This window comes from Equus caballus, chromosome 16 (genome assembly GCF_041296265.1).
Source record: "Equus caballus isolate H_3958 breed thoroughbred chromosome 16, TB-T2T, whole genome shotgun sequence".
Taxonomy (NCBI): Eukaryota; Metazoa; Chordata; class Mammalia; order Perissodactyla; family Equidae; genus Equus; species Equus caballus.
Genome location: NC_091699.1, coordinates 51,604,808 through 51,631,617, shown reverse-complemented (window position 1 = coordinate 51,631,617; position 26,810 = coordinate 51,604,808). Strand labels below are relative to the sequence as shown.

At 44.2% G+C, this 26,810-nt stretch overlaps 2 protein-coding genes across 3 annotated transcripts in view; one reads left to right on the top strand and one right to left on the bottom strand.

The window, feature by feature from the left end:
* LRRC2 (leucine rich repeat containing 2) overlaps positions 1-3,786 on the bottom strand; it is a 33,480-nt gene extending 29,694 nt beyond the window's left edge. Inside the window, exon 1 of the mRNA XM_001500396.5 lies at positions 3,537-3,786. The gene's annotated coding sequence lies outside the window, so the exon portion shown is untranslated. The remainder of the gene's footprint in view (positions 1-3,536) is intronic.
* On the top strand, positions 636-24,972 carry CRIPTO (cripto, EGF-CFC family member). Of its 2 annotated transcripts, XM_005600748.4 has the most exons (7): positions 679-975; positions 20,498-20,537; positions 21,686-21,738; positions 21,823-21,960; positions 22,412-22,526; positions 22,619-22,728; positions 23,956-24,972. In XM_005600748.4, the coding sequence occupies exons 2-7, from the start codon at positions 20,518-20,520 to the stop codon at positions 24,069-24,071; spliced, it is 552 nt and encodes a 183-aa protein (XP_005600805.3). In that variant the 5' UTR covers positions 679-975; positions 20,498-20,517; the 3' UTR covers positions 24,072-24,972. The 2 variants fall into 2 exon arrangements, with proteins under 2 accessions (XP_005600807.3, XP_005600805.3); XM_005600750.4 differs by lacking the exon at positions 20,498-20,537 and having other exon boundaries at positions 636-975.
* Positions 24,973-26,810: the final 1,838 nt, after the last annotated feature.

Genomic DNA, 26,810 nt, shown 5'->3' with positions numbered 1-26,810 from the left:
TGACTTCTGAGACTAAGTCCTACCAGGCATTGCTCTCTCTCGGGTCACTCATTCTGGGGGAAGTCAGCCACCATATCATGAGGATGCTCCAGGCCCAGCCCAGCCTTCAGATGCCTGTGGCCCTGGCCAACGTCTTGACCGCAGCTTTATGAGAGACCCTGAGCCAGAACCACTCGGCTAAGCCACTCCAGATTTCTGACCCTCAGCAACCGTGAGATAATAAATGTTTGTTGTTTTAAGCTGTTATGTGTTGGGGCGACTTGTTATGCAGCAATAAATAACATTCAGTGGACAGTAAAACAAGAGGCACTTATAAAAATCAGCCTTATTTTATAGGGACATCTGGTGTCTATATCCAGCTGCTTTCTTCACATACCCACTTGGATGTCTCACACACATCTCAAAGAAGCATGATTCCCTCCAAACCTACTCACTGAGAATCCAACCGTCTGGGCTGCGTTAATGCTTTCTGTTTCCTCACTCTGCCACCCGCTAGGCAGATATGCAGACACACACACGCTCATTCACACATCTAATTGATCACCTAAGTCTCAAAGGGCACGTGTTCCTCACCACCAATCAGTGTCACCTCTGGCCTCAGTTGTACAAAAGCCTCAGAGCTGGGCTCCTGACTTGCCACTCAGCACAACCAATCCATGTGCCACACAACCGTGAGTCACTTTCCAACAAGAACTAGATCACGCTGCCACCTAGCTCAAGTCCTCCAGAGACTTCCCTTTGGAACGAGACGGGGAAGCCAGCTCCTCACAGGGCCCAATAAGACCCTGGCAGGGTCTGCCCCTGGCCGGCCTCTCCCACTCACCCTGCCGCTCTCCTCCTCAGTGCTTCTCCGCCGGCTCTTCCTCCCACCTCAGACTCTGCACATGCTGCTCCCTCTGCCTACACGCTCTTCCCGCGTCCATGTGGCTTCCTCCCACACCCCGTCAGTGTGGCCTCCCGGCCCCCTCATCTAAGGTAGGTCCCCCTGTTATTTTCCCTCTCTGACTCTTGCTTATTTACTTCACAGCACATAACACAAGTTGAATTATTTGATCATTTGTTTAGTCATATGTTATCTGACTGTGGGCTGAGCTGAAGGAGAGCCAAGCTTACTGACAGGAGGAGCAGCCACCTGAGAGCCCCCAGACTTGGGCTCAGAGCCTGGCCTCCTCAAGTCAGCCATGCATCTCTGAGCAGTCACCCAGTAACAGACGTTAGGGACTGGAGGGGACACAAGCGCTACAGATGTCAGGCTTCTGCTTCTGAACGTCAACACACAAACCCTGTGTATTAAGCCAGTTTATTTGGTGTGTGTTTGTTCTTTGAGCTTGGGAACCCTAAATAACTGACATTTACGGGACTCATCAAATGCAGAAAGGTGACCGGCCTTGCCTCCGAGGTCTCACTCTAGAGGAGAACAGATGCTTAAAGGGATACATTTCAATGCCGCGTGTGGATTTGACAACAGAGGCTGAGCGAGCTGCCGTGGGAGCCAGAAGAGGAGAGGGGCCCTCCAGTGTGTGTGGGGTGGGGGTGCGGGAGGGGATGGTCCCGCCAGGAGGGTGGGGAAAGGGAAAGGACCATCCATTTGGCTGAATAATTTTCCGTGCTCCCTCCCCAGCCCAGGTATATCAAAACCACCTTACAGAACCCTCTGCGATCCTGAGCCAGAGGGCATGACTGGAAAAACATGTTCCCTGGCACCAGGGCACTAGTCTCCACTCCGAAGTCATGTGCCAGGGTTCCAGGTGGGAGGGGGGACTATCTGGTCACCTAGTCCGCTGCCTTCTTGTCAAATGACAGACTGGGCTGGGGTTTGGGGGTTGGATACAGAGCCAATCTCTCAGAGAATCTGAGGGGAAAGGATCTGGGGGAGACTGGGAGGAGACCCCACAGAGTCCACAGTACAGGTGCCCAGCTGTCCTCGGTGCTCCCTCTGCGAGGCTGGGAGAGGGACAGCAGCAAGGGGGAGGTGGGGAGAGTGAATGGAGCTGGTGTCAGGTCACCTGAACCAGTCGTGGGGAGAGGCCTGCCTCCCCTCCTTCCCACCTGCCCCTCAGAGCCCCCGGACCCCTCTGCCCTGGGACAGACCAGCTCCATGCCTCCCTTCCTCAGCATCCTTCCTGGTGTATCCACCTTGTGAAGAAGATACTTATTATCAGCCTTGTGGACCCAAGGGAATGACTAATCAACAGGAGTTTCTGGTGACACTAAGGTACAGTGGGGGCAATAACATGGCAGACAGGGGCCTTTAGTGATGCACAAACTCCACTCTGTCCTCACATAAGGCCACCTGGCCCCCAGAGCTGGAATACAGAGTGAGTTTTCTGATAGAAACAGTGGGGTAAATAGGGACTAAATATTCAAGTGAGGTCAGTATAGTCACCATATTTCAGCCAAATTCTGAATTAAATTACATTTTATGTCACAAGGTCAGCATTTCCCTGGGGACGCCCATTATTTTCATGGTAATTTGTGAAACTAGAAAATCCAGCCAGAGGAGGCAGAGGTGACAGATAGGGTTAAGAGGACAGTCTCAGAGTCAGCCTGCCTGGGCTGGAGTCCTGCCTCCCCCGATACTGCTGCACGTCCCTGAGGCCATTACCAAACCTCTCTGATCCTCCTCCGTGTTCTCATCTGGACACGGGTGTAACAAGCCAATGGGCTCACAGGACTGGAGAGAGGATCACGTGTGATAATTTGTATCAAGTGCTTAAGAGAGTACTTGGCACCCAGTAAAGCTCAAAAAACTGTCAGTTATTTAAAGAAAAAAGGAAAAGAAACTAAGACAGACTCATTGTCACCAATTAAATGTAAGATAAAAACAAAAGGTACAGGAGCACCTGAGGATTTTTCCCCACCAGGCGCAGTTTGCAGAGGTTCTTTGGGAGAACACCCCAGCCCTGGGGTTATGGGAGAGGATCTGGTCCAGCAGAGGAGCTGCCAGCAAGGTAGCGCTGCTTACAGAGCCGGACAATTCTCCCCGGGGTCTCCAATCACCTCTCCACCCTCACCCCCACGCCAGGGGGCGGGGGACAGTCTCTGAGGAAAGACATGCCCGGCCAGATGTCAATCATCCCTCTCAGGGCACTGAAGAGGACACAAACAAAATTGATTTATCTCCCCTGGACAGCACTTTGGACCAGAAAGTTTGAGCTCAGCCTTGGGCACCAGGGCAGGACGCGGGGAGTAATTCGCTAACCAGGAGCGGAGTCGTGCGGACCCTGCCACCCCAGCAGCCCCCCTGCGACGATCTACTGGCCCCCACTCTCCCCCTTCAATCCCAGTTCTTGCCCTAAAATGCAGATAAATGCGTGTTTACCCTCAGGCCCGTGTTCCGTTGGGGATGTTCACCCCTTTCACGCCATGGCACAGCGGGAACCACATCAATAAGGAGCGCACTGGTCCCCATCCTCCTGGCAGGTGCCACACGCCCCACCCTCGCGCTCCCCGTAGTCTCCCCGCCCCCGCCCCCTCCCAGTTTCAGGAGCAGCTGCTCACTGGGCGCCCACACCCTGTCCCCGACGGCCACCTACCACGACTGCGCTCAGCCCCAAGCCCCTGCCCGCTGCCTGCCGAGCGGAGCGGAATCCCGGCGGCCGAGCCTGTTTACACCCGCAGCGGCCACACACTGGAGCCGGAAGCGCTCCAGCTGCCGGAGCGTCCCGGCCTGTGCGCTAACAGGCTATATTTGTAAGCTGATAACATGATCTGCAGGCCATGTGCTGATAAACTATCTATCTATTCTATGTGACTCAGCCCGGCATGAGACAAAACGGATTTCGTGGAGGAGGGCTTGGCACAGAGCGAGCAAACGACGAGTGGGCTAATTTGAGCCCTATAACCCAGGACTGTCTGCACCTCCCGTACAGATGGCCTGGCTTTTTTTACGTTGCAAATCCTGAAGTGTGTTAAATAAACAGGCTAGAGAAGGGAAAGGGTTCCGTTTTCTTAACCCTTTAAGCTGGGAAGCAAACAAAAAGCAAGATAAGAAAACCCTAAGACCAAGGAATGTGAAATATTTTTCAGTGTTTGAAGCAACAGATGTCAAAAGTCTTGATTTCATCCTTATATTTTTTTCTTTTTCATTTCCTGAAACCTATGTGAGTTTAGGTTCTCTTTAGAGATTTCCCTAATTGGAAAAATATGTTTTGCTGATACTCAACACTGCGACAATTTGACAATCAGTTAATAGTGTGGAGTCCACACAACCCCTCTGTGCCTTTTCACAGCAGTGGCTCCTCACACACCTTCGCCCTGAAACAGAAAAACGTGGTGTCTAATAGATACATAATAACTCTAATTACAAAATCGCCTGATTTTGAAAGGACTGACTATTTTCTATTTGTTGACGTTTATAATTGAATTGTCATTCTAAATTGTATACTAAGTTGGTTGGGGCCCAGATAAATGTTTGTGACTATATTAAATCAGAACTCTAATGTGTTGGATGTGCTTTTTATTGCTTAGCATTGAATTTTTATATTATTTTTCTCTTTTGATAAATAATGTAAGTTACGTATTTAGTACTTCATGTTTGCTTTGGTTCTTGTTTGTTGTGGCATTCTGAACCAAAGAATATAAATTGAAAAAGCACTTTCAGTGCAGATCCTACTTAAATGCTATTTCAATTTCTAAGAGAGCTAAATATTCAAAAGCTTAATCATATGTAAGTGGAAAAAATATTTTTTTTCCCCACGAATGCATTCAAAACACAGTGGGACACCTTTATGATGCTCATGTCAGAGGAGCAGGGCTGGGAATATAGCCCAGGCTTCTCAGACTATAACGTGGACCCAAATAGGATTGAGAAATCTAGCAAATAAAATACCTTCAGTTACTTTCGAATTTCGGATAAACAACAAACAATTTTTTAATATAAGTATGTCAAATATTGCATGAGTCATATTTATACTAAAAAATTATTTGTAGTTTATCTTAAATTTACATATAACTGCGTGCCTTGTGTTTTATCTGGCAATCCTTCACCCAAACCACCAGGATCTTACTAAAATGCAGAGGCCACACAGGAGGCCACAGAGGCGCTGAGAGTCTGTATTTCTAACAAGCTCAAGGTGATGCCAAAGCTGCTGGTCCAGGGAAACACCACGAGTGGCAAGAATCTGGAATAAGTGCAGTCTGGTGCAGTGGTACCCAGGACTGGTTCCTCACTGGCATGGCCTGGGTGGACCCCTCTTCCCTAGGAAGTTCTGACTCAGTAAGTCTGGGGTGGGGTCCAGTGGTTCATATTTTCAGCATACTCTACAGTTGCTTCTGATTCACAGGCAGGAATATGAACCAAGAAGTATTTTAAAATACAAAATGTACTTTTTTTGGTGAGGAAGATTGGCCCTGAGCTAACATCTGTGCCAATCTTCCTCTATTATGTATGTGGGATGCCGCCACAGCATGGCTTGATGAGCGGTGTGTAGGTCCGTGCCTAGGATCTGAACCCAAGAACCCCAGGCCACCAAAGTGGAGCATGTGAACTTGACCACTATGTCACCAGGCCAGTCCCTACAAAATGCACTTTTGCTCACACAAGGAATTGTTATTATCGTATTAAACTCACTGTGTGTGCAGATTGCTGCATCTCTGGGCTAAGAGTATCCAGAAAGACCTTTCAGTTTCTGAGCTCTCAAGGGGCAGCAGGTAGAACTGTGCTCTGTAGTCTTCACTTCCTGGTGTCCCCTTGCAGCTGGAAGCAGCTCAATTCATACACAGCCTTATTATTACCAACGCCAGCTGTGTTCTCAGAGCTGAATACTTTTTATGCAGTTCAGCTCCAGTTGGGTTTGTAGCCTCTCATGAAATGCAGTCCACAGACCACAGCTTCAGCTTCTCCATGGGGAGGCGTACATATTTGCCTCATATCCAAGAGGGTTCCACACACAAGCTCACCCAGACATCCCTGGGGGACCGAATGCTTTCCTCACAGCCATTCTAAATCTAGGACTCCTGTTGGAACACTGAGTCACACGTACCACGAAGCTTTCTTCCAAGTAAATCCTTGGTCTCACCAGCCCATCACCCCCATTTCATCACATAATTGTAGAAGAATGAAGAACCCAAAATCTTATAAACTGTTTCATTCTACTTCAGTGACTGTTACCAATGCTTCCCACTGAAGTGGGGGCAAGTGGCAAGGGCTCCTGACTCACCACTTCATGTGTGCTGGCTGAAAAACTGGAGCACAGCCCCCTGGGATGAGGAAGGCTGCACCGGCCCTCGTATTATATTGACATATTACATTAACTACATGATCAAATGAGACTATTTTGGATATATGGGGTTAAATTAAAATATATTATGAAAGTTAATTTCACCTGACTCTGTACTTTCTTAATGTGGCTGCCAGAAAATGCAAACTCACACACAAGGCTGGCATGATATTCTATTGGGCTGCACTCCCATAAGTCAGAATCTAGATTTGGACCACTCTTCAGCGGGCAATCCTGACAGCTGCTCCCCTCACCACCAAGATGGGCCATAGGGGGCGCTAAGAACCCAGGATCAGAGCAGAATGCTGCATCCTTCTCTCTAAGACTCATATTTATTTTTTTCCCTGGGAGGAGGCCAAACCTCTTCACAATATAATCTTATTCCACTGGAAGTGGCCAGAACTCAGATCTGTGCCAGTTCCATCGCTGTGAGCAATGTCATCTGTACCCTGGAAGCTGACCACACGTCGGTCTAGTCCACAGGCAGTCTTGACATGACTCTGACCAGCGCCCCCTGGAGGATGACTTTGCAGATGGATTGGATCTATTAATTCCCTCTCAGCCAAACAGTACTTATGAACGCCAAGCCTAAAACTCCCACTGGAAACTCTTTGTGTGCGGTGGTACAATTGTAGATGGAAAACTATTTTTGTTTAGTTTTTTTCTTTTTTTTTCAAATTTTGGTACAACCACTGTAAGATTAAAATAAAACAGGTACACACAAAGTCAAAACAAACAAAAAATCACACACACACGAGTAATAGCTACTATGTACCAGGCAGTTTTAGGTGCTTTATAACATAACATTTATAACCTTGGCAGATATCAGAAACAAAGCAGGAGATAAAATGTACTGCTGTCCTTACATAGCAGAAAATATATTCAGCACTTCCTGTTGTCTCATCTCGGGCTGGCCACAACACTGAAAGGGAGGCGTTGCTCCGTTCATCTTACTGACCAGGCTTTGAGGCCAAAGCGTTCCCTGTTCTCAGGTGGACATGAGCACTGGACCCAGGACTGTGAAGCACAAAGCCAGTGACCTCTCTGAGATACTATGCTGCGTCCAGAAGACTGTTTACCCTTATTTTATTCATGAATCTCTTTTTTCTAAGCCCTTAGAAACCACACGTTCTCCTCAAAACAAGCCACTACCACCTCCCCGACTCTGTTGAATCTTCTGAGACCCTGCAGAGTCTGCCTTCTCACCCTTGACCTCATCTGCCCACCTCTTCATCCCCGCAGCTTGAGAATCATTCAAGGCCTCTGCATTTCCTGCCTGCTCCATTGTAGTAGTCTCCCCCAGCTTCCGGCACCAGTATAATGTCCCTCTGATGCCAAAGAGATCTTTCCAAACACACAGACCTGCTCAGGTCACTCTCCTGCTTGATTCTTCATATTTCTACACTTAAACGGCAATCTCCCCGGCTGGCCCGGTGGCGCAGCGGTTAAGTGCACATGTTCTGCTTTGGCGGCCTGGGGTTGTATGGTTCAGATCCCGGGTGTGGACATGGCACTGCTTGGCAAGCCATGCTGTGGTATGCGTCCCACATATAAAGTGAGGAAGATGGGCACGGATGCTAGCTCAGGGCCAGTCTTCCTCAGCAAAAAAAGGAGGATTGGTGGCAGATGTTAGCTCAGGGCTAATCTTCCTCAAAAAAAAAAAAAAAAGCCAATCTCCTTCGTTTGCAAGGTCTCCACGATCCGCCTCCTGCTGGCCTCCAGGCTCCCTCTGTCCCCAGCATCACTGCTCCTTGCCCCATCACACTCAGTTCATCCACACCCCTTCCTGTTTCCTCCTTCATCCAGGCCCACTCACACTTTTGTGCCTTCACTCTGCAAATACTACGTCATTACATGTCCATTTCCCCTTGACTGTGAGGTCTTGAGGATAGGAACATTGTTTGCTTAAATCTTGCTCGTCATAGCAACTAGCCCATTACCTGACACTTGGTAGGAATAATGAATGAATAAATGAATGAGTGAAGTTGTTTGACCCTGCCTCGGGAGAGAGAGGTATCTAGAAAGGCAGTAACATTTGTCCAATACCTAAATGTAACGGACATAGTAGCTCATCTTAGAGCGTCTCCCTGGGGCATGTGTTTATATTCCCATTTTACGAGGATAATGAAGGATGAGAAGCTGAGGTTAAGTAATCTGTTTAAAGCAGGTTAAAAGTGCTCAGGGGTATGCACTCACCTCCCTCGCTGACATTAGAGGTATTTGTTGGGAATCTCGAAGAAGCCTGGCCTGAGGTGTTGGCATCAGACTGGCACAGCAATGACCCTGGCACACTGACACAAAGAACACCCACAATAAAGCTTCATAAACAGCCCACATCTGCTCTCAATCCAATACACCTGGGCTTGCATAGCACTCTAGGGAAAACCCTTTCAGGAAAACCTAAGTCACTTATCTAGAGACACAGTGATAAAATGGATTTCAGATCTGTTGATTTTCATGAGTGGATAAGCAGAAAGGAAAATGCAAAATATGTATTCAGAAATCGAGATGGAAAAAAACGCCATTTCCCCCCCGCTATTAAAAGCTTGAATTCACTGTGGCCTTGTTCTAGCCAGTTCTAGACCAGCTAGTCTGTTTGGTGTCACATGCTGTCCTTCTGATTAATTCCCCTCATGGCCTTATGGCCAGTACAGATGCTGTCAGATGTACCATCAATGTGCGTCACTTCACATGCTGTCTTAGTCAGTTCGGGCTGCTGTAACAAAGTACCATGGATTAGGTAGCTTATAAATAACAGAAACTTATTTCTCACAGCTCTGGAGGCTGGAAGTCCAAGATGAGGCTGCCCGCATGGTCGAGTGAGGCCCTCTTCCAGGATGCGGACTTCTCCTTGACTTTGTATCTAATACCCTTATAAAATTTACTTACTATATTAGTTTGCTTGGGCCGCCATAACAAACACCGCAGACTGGCTGGCTTAAACAACAGAAATTTATTTTCTCCCAGTTCTGGAGGCTGGAAGCCCAAGGTCAAGGTGTCAGTGGGTTTGGTTTCTTCTAAGGCCCCTCTCCCTGGCCTGCAGATGGCTGCCTTCTCCCTGGTCCTCCTTTTCCGTGTGTGTGTGTCCCAATCTCCTCTTCTACTAAGGACACCAGTCTGATTGGATTTGGGCGGACCCACATGACCTCATTCACCCTTAATTACATCTTTAAAGGCCCTACCCCCAAATCTGTCACATTCTGAGACACTGAAGGTTAGGGCTTCAACACAATTCAGCCCATAACACCAACCTTCTCAGAAATTTTATAAGCTAAGAACTCTGACCAATACAAGAGATCAGATCATCACTGACTATCCTGGTATTCTCTCTTTATAAGCCCCAGGCGTTTGGAGTCATGGCACTGACCACAAAGCACAACTGGATATTTGATTGTTTAGCTGTTTGGAGCGCGCTCTTCCAACAAACTGTGAAGTTGAAAAGGGCAAGATCCTCGCCTGTCTAATTCACTACCAGATACCTAAGACCAAACATGTTTCCAGGGACACAGCAGGCACTTAACAAATACTTGGGAAATTAATGAATGAATCCCCATTTAATAGGTAAGGACAATAAATATGTATGAGAGATTTCCTAAGATTATTTTTATGATTGTAGTTTCCACTTCCAGCAATGATAGAGTAAGTAATTCAGACCAACCTGCTAAAACAACTAGAAACTTGGACAAAATAATTTTGAAACGCCAGTTTAAATCATCAATAGATCACCTAAATTGAGTGAGAAATTGAGATGATTCAAGGCTGTTAGAGTGCCTCAGAGGGTAGTTTATTTCTGGTTTATCCTTATTCTTGAAGCAACTCATGGTTCCAGGTTTACCAGGAGCTCCCTCCTGAGCTGATTCTCAACTCTGTTTGTCCCTTCAGCCTCCATGAGTCTGCAGGGACCAGTTTAGACCCTTAATCTCTCAGCTACCTGGTCCAGGATCAGCAGGTGTCTCCGGGGCAGGGAGTTGGTAAACTACAGCCTGTAGGCTAAATCAGGCTCAATGTCCGTTTTGGTAAATAAAGTTTTATTAGACCATAGCTATGCTCATTCCTTTAGGTATTATTTATTACTTCTTTCATGCTACAACAACAGAGTTGAGTTGTTGCTACAGAGATTACATGGCCCAAAAAGACTGAAATATTTATTATCTGGCCTTTTACAGAAAAAGCTTGCTATCCTAGGGAGATGTGGCCCCAAATACATTGATTTCATTTCTAAGATTCCTTCTTCTCTTGCTTCTTGGCCTTATTGATGATTTAAACGAAGATCAGGAAGTGGCAAAGGCATCAAGTTGTACAAGACTTTGATAAGTCAAGGAAGCAGAGTGAATTGTACTAAATGTAATGGACTAAACACTACCATTACAAGAAGCTATTGTTAGTTACAAAAAACACACCTTAAGTATAAAGCTACAAAAAAGGGAGGGGGTGCATTACAAAAAAAGAAAGTTGGCAAAACTATGTTGAGATCACACAAAGTATACTTAAGACTTGCTAGAAATAAAGAATATTTCACAATGCTAAAAAAGACAATCTAGAAGACATCAGAAAGATATAATAGCTCTAAATTTGTAAGCAGATAACAACATAGTCTACATACATATAAAATAAAACAAAAAATTTAAAAGGAAAAACAGACAAATCCATAGTGGAATATTTTAACCTCTTCTTTCAGTAATTGAAAGGAGAGCAGACAAAAAATTAGTAAAGATATAGAGTAAGCTAATATGAAATTGACACAATTAACCAAATATACATAACAGAACACTGAATTCAGGAATAGCATAGCACAATTAATTTAAAGGACCAATTATTTTTTAACTGAGTATCTGCTGGGTCATAAAGCAAATCTCAACAAACTTTAAAGGGCTGAAATCTATGAGTTTGGTTTCTGATCATGATACAATTAAGCTAAAAGTCAATAAAAATTAAGTACAAAATGTCCATTTATTATAAATTGATAATGCATGAATCAAAGAAGAAATCACAATAGAAATGCAAAAATACTTTACAAATAATCGAAATGAAAATATAATTTACTCTATGCTGCTAAAAACCTTAATTGCAAATAGTAGAAAAGAAGAAATCTAGAGCCATAGAAGAGTCTGAAAATCAGTGATCTGAGCTTTCATTTCAAGTAATTAAAACAAAAGACCAGTTATATAGTTTCATGTGATTAAAACAAAAGAACTAGGCAGAAGAAAACAATAAGGAGCAGTGAAAAATGAAGTTAAAAAATAAGCATACAGTAGAGAGGATTCACAAAGGCAAAAGTTAGTTCTTTAAAAATAAAGAGCGATGGCAAAATTACAAATACTAGAAATAAAAAAGGAGCCATCACTATAGATCCTGCAGACATTAAAAAGTCCTAAAATAATGTTATAAACATCTTTAAGCCTATAAACTTGAAATGTGATTGAAGTGGGCAAATTCCTAGAAAAAAATAACATATTCAAACTGACAGAAAGATAAATCGAAAATCTGAACATTGCTACAATTTATGGGAAAAAAATGAATTCATAATTAAAATTTATCCCCCTGCTCCCCCAAAAAGCCATTTCCAGATCGTTTCACTGATGAATTCTACCAAATATTTAACAAAGAAATGACCCCAACTCTACACCAATTCTTTCATATAATAGAAAAAGGGAACAACTACAAACTCACTTTGTAAGGAAGACATAATCTTGAAACCAAAACATGACAAAGACTTTCAGAGATATGCAAATTATAAGCCAGTCTCAATCACAAACGTCCATGCAAAACTCCTAAGCAAAACAGTAGAAAACTGAATCCAGAAAAACATAAAATTGATTTGTATCATGACTATGCTTGGGTTTAATCAAGAAATGCAAATTTGTTTTAACATTTGAAAATCAATCTATGTAAATCACATTAACATAATAAAAATAATCATCACAACAGCTACAGAGAAAAACACAGCAAAATTCAACATTCATTTATCATTTAAAAAAATTCTTAGAAAAGCAGAAATGAATACAATTCCAAAATGGCCACTCCATAAAAGCAATGAGAACGCTGGCAAAAGCTTCAAAATCAACTTTTCAGAATCCTGGAGCCAGAATTAACCAAAGGCTTGCAACAATGTGAGGAGAGTTTGATCAAGAAAAATTAATGAATCTCAATAAGAACACTAACTTGCCCCATTGCTAGCCTTCATTCCCTAGCTCTGCAGTGGCCTTGAAAAACAACAACCTTGCAACTATAGTAGTGGTAAAAAAAACAGCAGCCTATCAACCATTAGAGGGGAATGAAGGTCTAGAGCTCCCTAAAAGCCCCATGCTCAAAGAACTGTCACCATTTGACATATCCAAAAACTCACTGAAAAATTCCATTCTTAGGGCTTGCTTTATGTGATCCGACTTAGAGCTCACCCTATGCTAACAATCCTTTGCCCAGGGTATTTGTTGAGAACAATCACTGGCAATTGTTTAACACTGCAGCTGCCTGAGGCAGCATTACCAGTTAGAGCTAACAAAAGCCTAACCAAAAAAAAAAAAAGGAAAAGGAAAAATCAGGATGAATAGGGAGCTTTGAAAAGCTCTGACATATTTCTGGGACTCTAGAAGGCCACATGCATGTGCAAGGCTGTGCACACGCCCAGGAAAGACCTGAGAAGGCCCTAATCTCTCATCTCTGGTTAACCTGAGGCACTGCACAAGCAGGAAGCGAAGGCAAAGACACAGTTTTAAACTCTCAGCTGGAGCATTGGAGTCATGCCCCTAAATATACACAGAGCACCTCAGCAAAGGTTGGGAGACATGAGTTCAAGGAATTTAAGGAAAGCTCTCTGTCTAATCATTAGCCAACAATTGAGCTAATCAAGCAGAGACTTCAGTGGCCACACATGACAAAGGATACCGATTTTAAAGAATTAGTCCAGGAAAGTCACTAAATGAACAAATAGTAAGAACAACAAACTCTGGGGAGGTGAGGAGTCTGATTTTCAGAGTTGCCACATTGTATGATTTTAAATGTCCAGTTTTTAAAAAAAAACTATGAGACACACAAAGAAACAGGAAAGTATGGCCCATACACGGGGTTGGGGGTGAGGGGGGCACAGTCAACAGAAACTGTCCCTGAGGAAGCCCAGATATTGGACTTACCAGACAAAGAGTTTAAATCAGCTATTACAAATAAGTATATTTAAAGATCTAAAGGAAATTATGTCTAAAGAACTAAAAGAAAGTATGAGAATGGTATCTCACCAAATTGAGAATATCAATAATGAGAGAGAACTATGAGAAAGAGCCATATAGGAATTCTGGGGTTGAAAAGTACAATAATTGAAATGAAAAATTCACTAGACAGACTCACAGTAGAGGTGGACTGGCAGAAGAAAGAATAAAGTCAATTGAGATTGAGGTCAATTGAAATTACATAATCTGAGGAACATAAATTAAAAAGTATGAAGAAAAATGGACAGAATTTAAGGGAGAAATAGATAATCCAACAATAATAGCTGGAAAATTCAATATACCACTTTTAAAAATGGTAGAACAACCAGGAAGAATATGAACAAGGAAAGAGAAGACTTGTATAACTCTATAAGCCAACTAGAGCTAACAGATGTCTTTAGAATACTCCACCCACCAGCAGCAGAATACACATTCTTCTCAAGAGCACAGGGAACATTCTTCACAAATTGTGGTATATACATATAATCATCCATAAAAGGAATAAAGTACGAATATGTGTTATAATGTGGATGAACCTTCAGAACATTACACTAAGTGAAAGAAGCCAGACACCAAAGGTCACATAATGTGTGATTCTACTTATATGAAATATTCGGAATAGGTAAATCCATAGTGACAGAATGTAACTCAGAGGTTACCAGGGGCTACGGGGGAGAAAAGAGGGAGCAACTGCTTCATGGGTGTGGGTTTTCTGGGGGGTCATTAAAATGTTTTGGAATTAGAGGTAGTAGTTGCACAACATTGTGAATGCACTAAACACCAGTGAATTATTCACTTTAAAATGGTTAACGTTATGGTATGTGAATTTTATTCCAATTAATAGATAGAATATAGACATATAATATTATATATAACAAACATAATTATTCACCAATAACTGATTTATATGTAGACAATCCAAAAGAATCTAGAGATATACCATAGGACTTGATAAGTGTTATAGACTGAATTGGGTTGCCCCAAAATTTACACATTGAAGTCCTAACCCCTAGTAGCTCAGAAATGACTGTTGGCGATCGGGTAATTAAGGTAAGAGGAGCTCATACAGGTGGGCCCTAATCCAGTATGACCCGTGTCCTTATGAGAAGAGATTAGGACAGAGACATGTGCACACACAGAGGAAAGATCATGTGAGGACACAGCAAGAAGCCAAGGAGAGAGACCTCAGAAGAAGCCAAATCTGACAATATCCTGATCTTGGACTTCCAGCCTCCAGAACTGTGAGACAATGAATGTGTGAGGTTTAAGCCACTCAGTCTGTGGTATTTGTCATGGTAGCCCTAGTAAACTTACATAATAAGTAAATTTTATAAAGGTATTGGATATACGGTCCATATAAAAATCAGCAACCACAAAAATGAAAGCAAAAGATACCATTTACTTTAACATTAAAAAAATTAGGAATAATTTAACAAAACTATACAATATCTCTATATAGAAAACTATAAAAAATTATTAAAAGAAATTAAACACCTAAACAGATCTTCATGGACTAAAAGATTCAATACGATATAGATATTAATTCTAAAGAATCAATGTACTCTAATCAAAATCCCAGCAGAATTTTTTGGAAATTTAGAAAATGGTTTAAAAATTATATGGAAGTGTAAAAGGTCAAGAATAGTCAAGATAATCTTGAATATGAAGAACAAAAGGAGAGGACTTCACTATACCAAATATCAAGGCCTATTATAAAGCTACAGTCATGAAGACAGAATGATATTGGTACAAGAAGAGACAGATAGACCAAGTGAACAGAATAAAGCATTAAAAAAAAATCTCACAAGCATGTGAACAATTGATTCCTGATGAAAATAGCATTATACAGCAGTAATATAAGAATGAAGGTTTCAATAAATGATGCTGAAACTTTGTATAGCTTCAGTGCAGTGAAATACTATACAGCAATGAATATGAGCGAACTTCTATAAACAACATGGATGACTCTCCTCAACATAATGTTGAGCAAAAAGCAGACATACACACATACTTTCGATTATATAAAGTTCAAAACCATGGAAAAACCAATCTATGGGATTAGAAATCAGAAAAATAGTTAGCTTTGGGGAAGAGGGAGGGAGCAAGAATTGTGAAGAAGCATGAATTCTGAGTTTCTTGTAATATGCTTTTTCTTGGCCTTGGTAGTGGTTATGATGTGGATTGAGGCTGCCCCAGCTAGAGAAGCCCAAGTTGACCTGGCCTACATGCCAAACTATATGACCCAGTGGACTTTTTTTATCGTATGAATTAGGACTGCGCCAGGGAGAGAAGCCCAGGGCATCCTCACCTACATGCCGATCTATATGTCCAGATTCGTATCTAAAGTTATATGACCGCACAATAACCAGACCCCATCTGCACTGAAATCATTTAATGACTTTTTACATCATCTTTTCTTTTTTTTTCCAGTAAACATAAGTCACGTACCCATGCCTTATAAAATTAGCCCTAACCCTCAACTCAGGGCAGCAGCAGGAGCTCTGACCGCCCGTGGGTCCTGTCCCCACGCACCAGCTCTGCCTGCCCATGGGTCCTGTCCCCATGCTATTCCACACTATTCTCTAAATAGAAGAACACTACTGCCAGATCTTGAGAATCTAAGAAATCTTTCTTTCGACTCCTCGGCTCACCAACCCCCCATCAGTTACTTGGTGTTCACTTTGGAATAATCCATTAACCTGTAACCCTTATTATTTGTACACTTTTATGAATGCATGATATACTTCAAAACAAGTTTAAAAGTGTTTGTATTCATTTTATATTACTGTGTAACAAATTCTCACAAACTCAGTGTCTCAATACAACGCCTTTCATTATTTCACAGTTCCCATAGGTCAGAAGTTCAGCCTGGCTCAACTGAGTTTCCAGAGTGGGGCCCACTTCAAAGTGCCCGAGGTCATTTGCATACAGGAAATCTCACCAAAGCACTTTAATCCATTTCTGATACAGCCTGGGTTTCCGCACTCAGCCCTCCCTCCCTCCGCTTGCATTTAATCCATTTCAAAACCATTAAGAGCTGTGAAGAATGCCCGCATGTAATCAAATACAAAATCCACTTAAGAAGCACTTTTCAATGAGATTCTCCAGGTCTTTGAAGCCAAGTGGGACCTCAGCTTGCCTGCCCAACTCTGACTCCTTGGAGTCTGTCTGCCCATCTGTCTGTCTCCTGGGGCCAGTGGCCTTGACCTGGTCAACAAGACATCCTTCCCCATTAGCAGGTTTTTGATAACACTAAAATGACATAGATTACAGGGCTTACCCTATCTGAGGGAAGGGGAAAGAGCGGGAGCCCGATCTTGGAGATCTCTGTCTCCCTCAGCGTGCTCAGCACAGAGTACCTGGTCAGTAATGCCTGTTGAATTTGATTGGAAGAAGAAAAATTTTGGTGAGAAAGAATTCTAAATCATAGTCATGTCTAAAAGTCTAAATCAGACTTTCTTTACCCTGACACGGTTTCCAGTAAGTGCATCAAGATTATCTTGTTTTATATATGGTGAACTCTTTGACTAAGTTGCCCAGAATTCAGCATTGGTTTTCATTCCTTCTCTGTTGTGGGGAGGAGGTATTCTTTATTGTATTTCCTGGCTCAAGATAGGAGAAGCAAGTTGTTTTCCTGCCGTGCTTCTCAAAGACCTTGCCTTGCCCCACCCCCTTTTAGAAACTAAGGCTAAGTCACGTTTCTATCAGCCACCGATGCAGCAGATGGAGTAAGATTTGGCAAAAGGAAACCAGCACAGGCAGACACTTTGCTAGAGGCTGGGGAAGCCGAGATTTCTGGAAGACCAGGTTTCTGGACCTGAGGGATAAGGGAGAAGGGGTAAGGCTGGTGAAAGACAACAAAAGAAATATGTTTTCGTGTTGACAAGATAAGGTAAACTCTGGCCATGAGTGCCAGGACGGGGGTCTCTCAACTGGAAGCCGGGGAAGGGAGGACAGAGTCAGGAAGAGCTTCCCAGAGCAAATGGCACCTGGCTTGAGTCTCAAGAAGCTAGTTCAAGTTCCCTCTATGAACTACCTTCCAGGTCATAGAAAAAGAAATACAAGCACCCCATAAACACAGGAAGCAATGCAAATCCAAACAACAAGATATGAGATATCTTTCACATACAGAATTAGCAAAAACAAGATTTTTTGCTCAATTCGCTTAACGGGGGAGGAAGGAGAAAGAGAGGAGAGGAGACTGCTGCAGGCTTCTTGGAAAACAACTTGGAAATGTCCACCCTTTAACCAAGCAATGCCATTGCTAGAAATTTACTGGCTGGATATATTCTCAAGCACTCATCAGGGTATATGTACAAGGGAGTTCCCTGAAAACACAGAAACACTGCGTCCATCCATTGATAAAATGTTATGAAATGTCTGTATAGGAATTCATATGATATAGCCCCCACCCACCCCCAACACACACATACAAAATGGAGTCCTCTCCTAGGCCCTTCTCCGTCCCTCTTACCCAGTTTATGTAACAATATAGCTCTAAAGTGACTCATTTGAGCTCATCTTCCCCCCTGCGATTGCAGGTTTTTGAGAGCAGAAATCTATTCTTCTAAACCCCACACAGAGATCTGGGGCAAATACAGAAGAGGTTTCCAGTCTCTGTTTGCTAATTTCACCAGTGAAAACAGAAAGCCATTAACTTGTTAAGGACTGGGCCCTGACAGTCAACCAGTAGACTCATTAAATACCTGTTGACTGAACAGCCCAATAGCAAATATCTAGCCACGCCAGCACCACAGCTCTTCCCTCCCTTAATCCTCTTCCTGTCCCAAAACCTTGCCCAGATTCTGTCCCCCCTACATACACTTCACTTTCTCTGCCCTCTCTCTTGACCTGTGGGGAATGCAGATCTTTTCAGTGAGTTCCCGTCCTTGGATAAGAAGGAACTTTGTATGGCAGAAAGGCTGACAGGCTGGGGTTGCCAGCCATGCTAACATTGCCAGTCTCGGGGCTTCAGTTCCTTCCTCTGAAAATAGGGAGGTGATTTCCAGGGGTCGTGGTTCAAGTTCTAAAAGTTCCACACCAGCCCCTTTAGATAAGGAAGTCAATTCAGGGGTGATATTCTGCTGGCAGTTCTGCCACAGACCTGCCCAGCCTCTGTGGAAAAGACATTTTGAAAATCTACAAATGGGATTAGTTGTCTCATCCATAATGTGAGACGAATAATGCCAACCACTTATCTGTGAGTGTTGAGGACCCTGAAGCACAAAGTGCTCTACAAATGTACCTGGTTTCTTTAAGCCTCCTTGCAGCTCCTGGGGTTGGCGGCAGCCTTCTCCCATGCTGCCCTCCCCCACATCCGGCTTCCAGAGCTTCAGGCCAAGTTCCCCAGACCTCTCTGAATCTCTGCATGCCACTGGAGCATTTCACAAGTTGAAAGGCCACACAAGGTGAAGCCCAGCAGGAACTAAATAGCCAGCTGTTGTGGAGTTGCAAATGCTGCCAGCTATAAGTAAATGGGCTGCATTCCACCATCGCTCGGATGGGCCCCCATACAAATAATTTTTAGTTTACTTCTCCCAAGATGCAGATGGAGAAGCAAATAGTGGGTCTTCTCTGCCCCTGTGGACGCAGCGCATTCGGACAGGTAGACACTGATGCTGAAATGGCCTCGGGTCCTGCCGATTCGTTCTGCCACGGTGTAAATCCGATGAAGAGATGGGTGAAATGAACTACATAAACGACTCGCACTTGTGTGTCTGGCAATACTAGGCAGACGCCAGGCATTTACTTTAGAAATTAGAATGAAATTATATTTAGAAGAAACTACTCGTGGCTTTGGGCGTATTTAGTAACAAATTCAATAATCTGGAGCATTGGGGCGTCAAGTGGGGCACTCCGGTTCACGGCAGCGCCTCTCTCCAGCTGCGGCGTCTGGGGCTTAGCGCGAACCACCAAATAAACGCTTTTAGGGTACCACGGGACACGTCTGAATCCGGGGTTAATTCCGGCGGCTTGGGAGGAGGGGCGGCGAGGGGATGGAAGAGGCCACACTGTGGGCACCGGGACACTGATAAAACCCAAGTGAAACCAAGTAGCAAGGCTGAAATGGCCTCCCATGCCGGACCGCCGTGTTTCTAGGACTTTTTCACAGAGTACACTTGGCACCGCGACTACAGATCCTCAGCAGCTGCGCCCCAGCCCCCTATCCGCCAGGCAGGCGCAGCCCCCGGCCGCACGCTCCCGCCTCCCAGCCGGCCCGCACGGGCGCCTGGCGCCGGCTCCCGCTTCCTTCCAGCCTCCACTTGCAATTCAGGTTCGTCTGGAATTTACACTCACAGGAGATCAGACACCCCTCAGGGACCCCTCCTGACCCTGAACTTCCATCTCGTTTGCAAGATTCCGAGGTTTTCTCCCCACACACCCAACTCCCCCCGGCACACACTTCTTGGTCACCCGAGTATGCCCAGGGCAGAGCCCGGGGCCACACAAAGGGGAAAGAAAATTTCAAGAAGTAAAACTTGGCCCTAAAGTATCAAACGCCTTGAGAGACCCATGCATGGTGTTTAGGTTTTCCTAATTAAAGCAATTACTTTCCACCACTCCTCCAACCTGAAAACCCCAGCTGGAGAGAGTATTTGATGATTTTTTTTTTTCCTCAAGAGTAAATCAATATTTTTAACCCACGACTAATGATAGAGACATTAGGGCTAGTTAACCACAGTTTTACAAGACTTCGCCTTTTCCCTTCTTTGTTTTTCCCTCCTCTCACCTCCACCCCTGGAGTGACAAAGCCTTGTAAGGGGGGTGGGTCTCCCGTCTCCCCACCCCACTGAGGACCCTCCCCGCACCCCAGGGGCTTGTTGTTGAGGAAGGAGAATCCCCGGGAAGGCTGAGTCCCTGGCCGGGGTCAGAACACTCTTTAGGACCCAGCCCGGTGATGAGTCGCCCAGTTTCCCGGGACATCCTGGCTCCTGCTTCTCCTAAGACCGTCTGGGGAATGATTTTTTTTTAAATCCCTGTTTTCTTTTCGGAAATTAATGTTTTTATTTCCATGTTTTGGCAATGACTGTGAATTAAAGCCATGCTAAAATTTCTTCGCCCCTAAACTGTTAGGAGCCGTGGACCGCAGGAAGATGGAGCGCTTCTCTTGCAGGTATGAACCATCTTGAATGTGAACTTCTGATTACTAGAGCTTGCCGGCTTAGGAAATAGTGTCCTACACCTCTCTGTTGTTTGATTTCATCTTGCTCAAACCTTGAAAGAGCTGCAAACAGTGCTGTTTTTCCTGAAAGACGTGGAACCTCACACTTATGTCCAACTTTGCCATTGGCTTATAACGTTTGCAGTGGGGTTAATGGCTCTGCCTATGAAATTGATGCCGGCTCGGCGAGCCGAGGAGTCGAAAAAGATTTCTTGGACTCTCAAGGTCTGGTAGTAGTGTGCTTTTATTCACAGAATAGCGTGGGGACAGGGCCCATGGGCAGTCAAGGGCTGCAATGTGTTGATGGTTAGGGTAAATTTATAATTCATGGGGACGTGACTTATTTTTAGTAGACAAAGGAAAGATGATGTAAAAAGTCATTAAAATGGTATCAGTGCAGGTGGGGTCTGGTTGCTGTGTAGTCGTATAACTTTAGATATGAATCGGGTCAGATAGATCAGCATGGAGGCCAGGACGCCTTGGGCTTCTCTCCCTGGGGCAGCCTTGATCCACGTCAAAATGACTAACATTTTCTTAATCTTGTGTAAGAAAAGGTCAAAATTACAACCAAATTAAACATCTGCTTCTGAAAAGGTTAAAGGTATAGACAGATTCCACATTTGCAAAACTATTAAGAGTAATAGGGGGACTTTTTTAACCTCAAAATCGTTTAATTGACTGATTTAAATGAAGTAGTTTGTAAAATTTGATTTGTCATCTATGTAGAATGTCATGCAGCCATTTAAAAAATTTTATATGAAAACTGTGCAGGAGAAAAATACATGTTATGTGAAACAGAAGATAAAAGATTTACATCTATTAAAAAGTATGTGCATATGAGGACAGAGCCTAAGAAGTAATGACACATATTGAGAAGAGTTGGATATTAGGTGGCTTGTATTCTCATCGTTTTTCTTTATGTTGTACATGAATTAGTCAGCCATTTACAAAGCCAGGAAAAAGAAGAAAAGAAAGGTGGTCCTCGCAATTTCTCCTTGGTGGTCTGTGGTCTTGTCCTTGTGACGAAAAGGCCTGGGTGTTATCTCTAAGGCTTTTATTTGATTTGTTTTGCTAACGAATGTCTGATCTCCTCTTTCTAGTGTGATTATGGTCATGGCCATTTCCACAGCGTTTGAACTGGGATTGGTTGCTGGTGAGAGACTTTTCATTCTTTTGATCATTAGCAATTTTCATGTGACCTGAAATACAGGCTCCATGAGTTGATTTTGTTGTTAAGGGTTGGGCCACCATGAGCTTGCACGTCCGTCCCAGGGAGACCTGGCCTTCAGAGCTGACACCGTTCGGTCCCAGGAGGAGCCTGCAGTTCGTCGGCGGCAGCCTTTCCAGTTTGTGCCATCCACGGGAATCCAGGACAGTAAGACTACCAGCTTAGCTGGATCTGCAGTGTGGTGTCCCTGACCTGGCCCTTCACGTGTCTCCTGAGTATCTTCTTGACCCTCTTGCACCTGAGAGAGTGGGCCCCGATTCTGGAGCTGGGTGGAAGGTTGGACTGGTTTTGGTTATGGAGGTGAGACAGGCATTGTGTCTGTCACCTCCCTGGAACACATTCCCTCACCTGATTTCCGCTTCACGCTGGGGACCCGGGAATCACCACTGGCCTGGAAGTGAAAAAGATTTCTCTGCCAAAAGGCACAGGTAGCAAAAGGAACACTAAAAAGCAGAGTCTTGTTCTGTGAGGTTTATAGTGTTTAGACATCTGCAAACACTGCGGGGAGACTAAGTCCTTAGCGCTGCGTTATCCTTTGCTACAGGAACTCAGCTTTTCGCTCCCTCCACCCTCTCAGCCACCTCTTCTTACATTTCAGGTAAAGAGCTAAACAAAACGTGCTGTCTGAATGGGGGAACCTGCATGCTGGGCTCCTTTTGTGCCTGCCCGCCCTCCTTCTATGGACGGAACTGTGAGCATGATTTGCGCAAAGAGTAAGCCGTTAAAACAGGTGGGGTGGAGGCGACCGGGAAAGAGAAGAGAGGATTCAGAATACTGAAGCATCGTCTTACCTGTTCATCCTCAGAAACTGCGGGTCTGTGCCGCACGGCACCTGGCTGCCCAGGCGGTGCTCCATGTGTAAATGCTGGCACGGCCGGCTTCGCTGCTTCCCTCAGGCCTTTCTGCCGGGTTGTGGTAAGCGATGTTCCCCTCTTTTGCCCTTTCAGGCTGGTTAGTTGCCTGTGGGTGCTGAGTTAATGGCATCTCTCCTCTTTCTCACCTCATGGCTTGCTAGGGCTGGCAGTTGTTCTGCTTCTAAAAGCATCAAGGACTCCAGATGGGATAGTCACCATGGCATCTTTGATACTTAACTCCCTCAAAATGTGGTTAGTCGTGCTGCCTGTCACATGGAGAGTTACTACAGTCTGTTTGAGGGTTTATAGTAGGTGAACTTCTATTGAGGAAAATAAACAAGGAAACGCTTGGCCTCTTAAACACCGAGAGATGCTCTCTGGTGTTCCTTTCCTTTGGGCAGGAAGACCTAGACAATCTCCAGGGGATCAGCTCAGTGAGTGCCCACTCTAACAGCGGGGTCGGGGGCACCCAACTCCAATTAATGCCCTTGTTTCCCACCAGAGGCTTGACTCCACTCTCATTCCTTAGGAACTTCTTGGATCCTAAAAGGCCCCTACACGGACACCCCCGCCCCCCCACCCGGCCATGCTTGGGCTCAGATCCCTTTCACCTTATTGATTTCTATTGATTTGAGGAGAACAACGACAAGAAGGGCAGAGGCCACGAGGAGAGGGATCTCCTCCACCCCAACCAGAGCCCAATTTCCAGGTCCACCCAAGTTCACTGGCCTCTCGTGGTTCTTACTCTATAGATGTTAGAAATTGAAAATGTTCGAGTCTAGAAAGTAAATGAAAGCAAATACTTCACTTGAGTACAAGATGGGGCCCCCAATCCAGACAGGCTTTTGTCTTTTCCATTTGCAACCTGAGTGTCAGGCCCAGGATAGGTGTTTGGTAAGTGTGGGTTGAAGGATCGGATGGGTGGGGACCATACTTTTTTCCTGGAACTTGGGGCCTAAAACATGCTGTCTCCTTATCATCAGAGCCTAACCAAGTTCTGCTGCACCCCTGCAGCTGAAGGTGTCGTCAGCTGGGGTAGGTTATCAGGTGTGAGAGCACATGCCCGAGGAAGAGCAAGTTAACAATAGGCCCATGGCAACTTTTGTTGAAAGATATTTTTCAGGAGCATCTGAATTCCATGTTGTCAGTACTGTTGATCCCATAAGCACACTACTCAAATGTTGGGCCCCAACTAATTTTTGGCTCATGGAGATATGTCACGTATGTGGGCAGCAGGATAAACTGCCAGAGGGATTTCCTTTAATGACCAAGTGTCTCCACCTTCCAGATGGCCATGTGATGGATGAGCACCTCGCAGCTTCCAGGACTCCAGAATTAACACTGTCTGCGTGCACCACTCTTACCCTAGCTGGCATCTGCCTTGCCATACAAAGTTACTGTTAATCAACATTTGCATGCAACATTTGTCCTTAGATTTCACGACCAGTAAAGGCTATCTCTCCATTGTCCTGAGAGATGATCATTTATTTGTTGCCGTGAAATAGGGTATAGATTTCCATAGTGGTGCCTAACATTTCCTTAAAGTACCAACTACTTTCCTCTGCCCTACTCTCTCCAAAAAACTACTTTAAAAAAAAGTCAGCTGTATCTGCACTGTGCCTAAGTTCTGTGTAACTCTACCAAGCGCGTTTTATTAATATTTTCCTTTAAACAATTGAATTCTATATTCAGATTATTAAAGGCTAATCCTGCTGTGGAACAGGATAAAGTTTTGACTAGAGTGATCAAAATCAGTTAAGACATTATCTTTCAAAGAAAAGGAAAGGAAACATCTCTAAGGGACCAAATAAGAGGGCAGGGGGCAGATAGTAGAGATGAGGACAGGATGCTGGAGTGATGGAAGTGCGTGTGTACCAGGGAGACCAGGCAGAGAAGAGGAAGCAAATGGGAGAGACGGACTGGAAAAAATAAAAAGCGTTGCTTGCCTGATGATTAGATGGGCACAGAGAAGCAAGTAAAAAGCCAAGCTGAAGGGCAAGTTTCTATCATCTATAGAAAACTACATAAGCCAAGAACACCCCTTTTTTCTCAAGGCATTATAAAGAGAATGAAGTCTCCTTGGAAAAAAATTCTGTCTAAATTTCCCCAAGAAGAGTGTTAATGAATTGTTTCCTCCACACTATGCAATTATTTTAACTTTTGTAAAAGAAAATGTTCACAATATATTTAGTTGTAAACCAAGTGATAAAACTACATTGTACAGCCCATTTTTAAAATACATTATGTGTATGAATATGCCCTGTATTAGCAGGAAATATATTGACCAAAATGTGAATTGTGGTTATTTTTAGGCAGTGCTTTGTGGTGGTGGGTTCTTTCCTTCTGCACTTTTGTGTTTCCCACAGTGAGGGTGTTTTACATCCATTGGCATACGGGATGGGATGACGGCATCAGGCTTGAAACTGACAAAACTGGAAGAGCCAGGAGCTCAGGGCAGTGCTGTCCGGTTCCTGGTGTATGTGCTGATGTGATGGACATGATTTGCTTCCATTATTTGGGTACTGCTTGATCCACAATTCGTGTTTTTCCAGATTAATGCTTTGTAGATGCAAAATTCCAAATGAGTGGAATTTTTTGCAGCGCCCCATGGACAGAGGTGAAATGGGAGAAGCAGGAAGCAGTGAGGTACACCACAAGGAGCTCAGCTCACGGGGGTGGGCGGCCCAGGGGGAGGGCTGGGCTGGCCACTTCCTGGCAGTGGGGCCCAGTTTCCCAGGGGCTAACACGGGTTAGTCTCTACAGCAGTGTTCTTAGAATTAAATGAAAAAAAATAGAGCACTAGTACAAAAAGTGTTCTCAACAAACGTCACATTTCTTCTTTTTCTACCTGCCTGTGTACCGCAGAGTGTTTTAAAACTTCTTTTTGCTCAGAAATGGAAAATTTTTAAAAAAAACAACTTCAGAGTATGGGAAGAAGGCTCCCCATTTGCATGCAAGTAATCCTGTAACCACACTGGGGTGAGACTGGGACAGTGCTTCCCAAACTTGGGCATCCACATACCACCTTGATTTGGGCCACATCATCTGCACTTAATTTTTTTCTTTACATCAACTCATTTTTTTGTTATGGTAAAATATACATAACGTAAAACTTACCTTTTCAACCATTTTTAAGTATAAAGTTCAGTGCCATTAAGTCCATTCATGTGGTTGGGCAGCCATCACCGTGGTTCATCTCCAGAACTTTTTCATCTCTAACTGAAACTCTGTGCCCGTTAGTGACTCCCCATTCCCCCTCCGCCAGGCCCTGGCAACCACTCTTCTACTTTCTATGTTCATTAATTTGACTGCTCTAGATATCTCACATAAGTGGAGTCGTACAAAAATATGTCTTTTTGTGACTGGTATGTTTCACTTAGCATAATGTCTTTGAGGTTCAGCCATGTTGGAGCATGTGTCAGAACTTCATTCCTTTTGAAGGCTGAATATTTCATTGTATATATATATACACACCACATTTTGTTATCCATTCATCCATCGATGGACATTTGGGTCGTTTCTACCTTTTGGCTATTGTGAACAATGTGTTATGACCGTTGGTATACATTGAGTTCCTGCTTTCAATTCTTGCATGTATATACTCACAAGGGGAATTGTTGGATCATATGGGTGATTCTATGTTTTAATTTTGTGGAGAACCACCATACTGTTTCACAATGGCTTCACCATTTTACCTTCCCACCAGCAATGCGCAAGGGTTCCAATTTCTCTACTACCTCGCCTACACTTGTGGCTGTCTGGGTGTTTTTTTTTTTATTAGCTATCCTAGTGAGTGTGGAGGTGTGTATCTTACTGTGTTTTGATTTGCATTTCCCTAATGATCAGTGATGTTGAGCAGCTTTTCATGTTCCAACTACCTATCAACTCTTAAATGCTTTTTACTTTACCAAAGCAGTAGTATTTGTGAAGTCCTGGATAATTTACATAAGTTTTTTTTTTTTTAAAGATTGGCACCTGAGCTAACAACTGTTGCCAATCTTCTTTTTTTTTTTTTTTGCCTGCTTTTTCTCCCCAAATCCCCCCAGTACATAGTTGTATATTTTAGTTGTGGGTCTTTCTAGTTGTGGCATGTGGGACGCTGCCTCAGCATGGTCTGATGAGCAGCACCATGTCCGCGCCCAG